Raw genomic sequence first — 3,151 nt, 5'->3', positions numbered from 1 at the left:
GTCCGCCCGCCCCGCTCCACGCTCGGCTCCCACGAATGGGCCGACGCGGGAACGACGAGATTTGTCCGCTGATTTTTCCCCTTCACCACCCAAAGGGGTGGGGTGGGGGCCCTGGGAAGCGCGAGGCCGCCCAGGCTCGGGGCTGCGAATCGGAGCGGGTCGCGCGGCGGGAAGGCCGGTCCCGGCCGCCTGCCCCGGGGGACGCCGCGCCCTGCGCGCCTCCCCGGCCGCTGGGCTGCGACTCTGAGCCAGGGACCCAGCAAATCAGAGGCCACGTAAAGCAGTTTTTGACTGGAAGTAGAGTGTATTTATTTGCAGCAATCCTTTAACAATGATCAAATTTTGACAACAAGCAACAGCAATTACTGCTAAGTGTTGCCTCTAGATCGGAGCGGCAGATAGCAGGAAACTGTGTTATCTCGAAAACAAATGGAAAGGCCCTGAAAGACTGTAATCAAACCGCCATCTCCCCGAAGTCTGATTGACAGGGCAGATCCCCTACGATAATGAATTTATTACGTTTCCTGGGTTATTTACAAAGGGGGAAGGCCGGTCCGGATTGCCCCCTAGGTTTAACTGTAAATTAACAAGAAAAATGGGAATGAAAAGAAACCACCTGGACTAAAATGCCCTGCTCTTTGCTCCTTCCTTCTTGTTATTAAGTCTTTTTCAAAAAATAATTGTTCAACAAACATATCTTCTAAAATAAGTTTCCCAAAGATTAAATATCCCTTTCCAACCCGCCATACATGTTTTGTTTTTAAATCAATCCTTCTGCGATAGACATGAAGGACTGTAGATGTGGATGAGTTATATACATACGTTTAAAAGCTGGGTTTTTTTCCCTCTTAAAAAGGAGTGAAATGAACAGGAAGAAAATCCTCCAGCATTTGGCTCACAGGGATGCCTAATACACATCGCGGTTTTTTAATGGGATACACAAGCCAAATCGTCATATGTGTATCTGGAGGCACAGCCACCTCTCTCCACACACAGGTATCACTGCGGTAAGACCGCTGCTGATTCATGGGCTTAACATTTCCAAATCACGTTCAGTCATTACTGAGGAAATGAATTGGTGTGCATGCCAACTCAGATCTGTTAAGGAGAATCTCTTTTTACTAGCCACAAAGCAAGCTGCCTATACAGTACGTTTTCAGAAGATGCTGCAGGAAAAAAAAAATCTAAACAAAAAGACTTTCATGTGAAATGTGACAAGGAATAGTCACAGGGTGTCTCCATTTTTTTCAGAGATTTAGGAGGAGAATTGATAATTTCTAGTGTTTTAATCTCTGAAATCTTTTTTCTTATAATAATTAAGGCTGTATGAAAGTATCCAGACATATAGGTCTCATTCAAACTGAATGGTAATTTATTAATAAACAAACAATGAATATGTTCAACAAAAAGAAAGAAAAGATGATAGGATGAGATTAATACAGTTTCCCTTTTTATAATGAAAAAAAAGAGCACAATTTAAAGTTTCAGGCAATTTAACGTCAGGTTTTGGAAACACTTTCTGGCGTTTGGTCCACGACATCCAACTACAAATTAAAAATAAATTACTATGTTGCAATTTACATTTTAAAACAAGTCCATGGATAAAAAGAACGCGATTTTTATATACGGAGACTTCCTACCTCCTTTCAAGAGAATAAAATAGTATCTTACAGGTGAGACGTGAAGGCAGGAGGCGGCAGGGGAAGGGACAGGACAGGAGGAGGAAAGCGTGCTCTCTGAAAAGAAGGAGAAACTTACGTGTTATCTGGAGTAACACTGTCCTTTAACAAACCATGACTCTGCTGTCTCTGTACGAAACAGTTTACGGTTCTGTTTATTGAGTTAAGGCAAAGTGGAGGTGGCTCCGAATCCATCTTTTAAGAAAATGCTCTTCTTCGTGCTGGTGAGTTGAAAGTTTGGAGGGATTCTGTTCGCCTGTTTGGTGAACGTTTCACAAATTGGGTTTTTGGTTTCGGTTTTGCATCGACGGTTCTTTTGGCTGCTTCTGCTCTGGGGTCCGGTTCAGTTCGGCTGGGAGGCGGGCAGGGCGGAGGAGTTAGAACTTGCTGCAGTCGTAGACGAAGGCCCCTGACGTGCGGTACAGGGACTGGCCCGAGGGGAAGGCCATCTGACAGCTGCTGTTCCCGTTCACCGGGGAGTTGCTCAGGCCGATCCGCTGCGACTCAAACATCCCCCGCACCGAGTGGAAGTTCTGCTGCTGGCCCGGGTAGCCCGCCGCGGCCGCCGCCGCCGCGCTCGCCAGGTGGCCCAGGTCCCCGCCCGCCTGGTTCAGGTACCACGAGGCCAGGCGTCCTTGGTGGGCCGCAGGGTGATGGCCGGCCTCCTGGCCGCCGCCGCCGCCGTGGCCCAGTGACGAGGAGCTGCTGCTGGTGGCCGTGTCCTTCTTCTTGAAGCGCCGCCGCCGACGCAGGAAGCTGCCGTTCTCGAACATGTTGTAGGAGTCCGGGTCCAGCGTCCAGTAACTGCCCTTGCCTGGTTTCTTGTCGTCGCGCGGCACCTTGACGAAGCACTCGTTGAGCGAGAGGTTGTGGCGGATGCTATTCTGCCAGCCTTGCTTGTTGTCCCGGTAGAAGGGGAAGCGGTCCATGATGAACTGGTAGATGCCGTTCAGGGTGATCTTCTTGTCCGGCGCGTTCTGGATGGCCATGGTGATGAGCGCGATGTAGCTGTAGGGCGGCTTCACCATGTCCTTGGGCTGCGGCTGCGGCGTGTAGGGCCCGTAGGCGCGGGCCATGCCGGCCGGGTACTGCTCGGCGTGCGCCGGGTGCGAGTACACGCTCATGGGGGCCGGCATGGCGGTGTAGCCGCCCCCGGCCGCCGCCGCCGCGCGGTAGTAGCTCTGCTCGCCGCTGCCGACGGCCTAGAACGCGCGCGGCAGCCTTCCAGGCGGGAACGGGAAAAAGGAGCCCGAACTAGAAAACAAGCAGACGTCCGGCTCGCCGCGCCGCCTGCGCTTCCAGGAGGCTCTGCCCCAGCCGCCGGCGAAGGCGGCCAGATAACCAGGGCGGGGGGCAGCGCGCCGGCTGCCTGCCCGGGCCCGCGTCACCTTTTTTTCAGTCTCTCGCGCGCCGCCCGCTTAAGGAAGCATTGGGAAAACTTCTGAACTTTTGAGCATCCGTCACCCAGGCGA

The 3,151-nt window shown here is 52.1% G+C and overlaps 1 protein-coding gene across 1 annotated transcript in view; it reads right to left on the bottom strand.

Moving 5' to 3' along the window:
• Positions 1-1,349: 1,349 nt before the first annotated feature.
• The window catches only part of FOXC1 (forkhead box C1), a 3,130-nt gene continuing 1,328 nt past the window's right edge, over positions 1,350-3,151 (bottom strand). Inside the window, exon 2 of the mRNA XM_024766400.1 lies at positions 1,350-2,881. Within this exon, the coding sequence (XP_024622168.1) occupies positions 2,057-2,881 (825 nt within the window). The 3' untranslated portion in view covers positions 1,350-2,056. The remainder of the gene's footprint in view (positions 2,882-3,151) is intronic.

This window comes from Neophocaena asiaeorientalis, unplaced genomic scaffold (assembly GCF_003031525.2).
Source record: "Neophocaena asiaeorientalis asiaeorientalis breed wild unplaced genomic scaffold, Neophocaena_asiaeorientalis_V1.1 scaffold8, whole genome shotgun sequence".
Lineage (NCBI taxonomy): Eukaryota > Metazoa > Chordata > Mammalia > Artiodactyla > Phocoenidae > Neophocaena > Neophocaena asiaeorientalis.
This window is presented reverse-complemented; position numbering and strand designations above follow the sequence as displayed.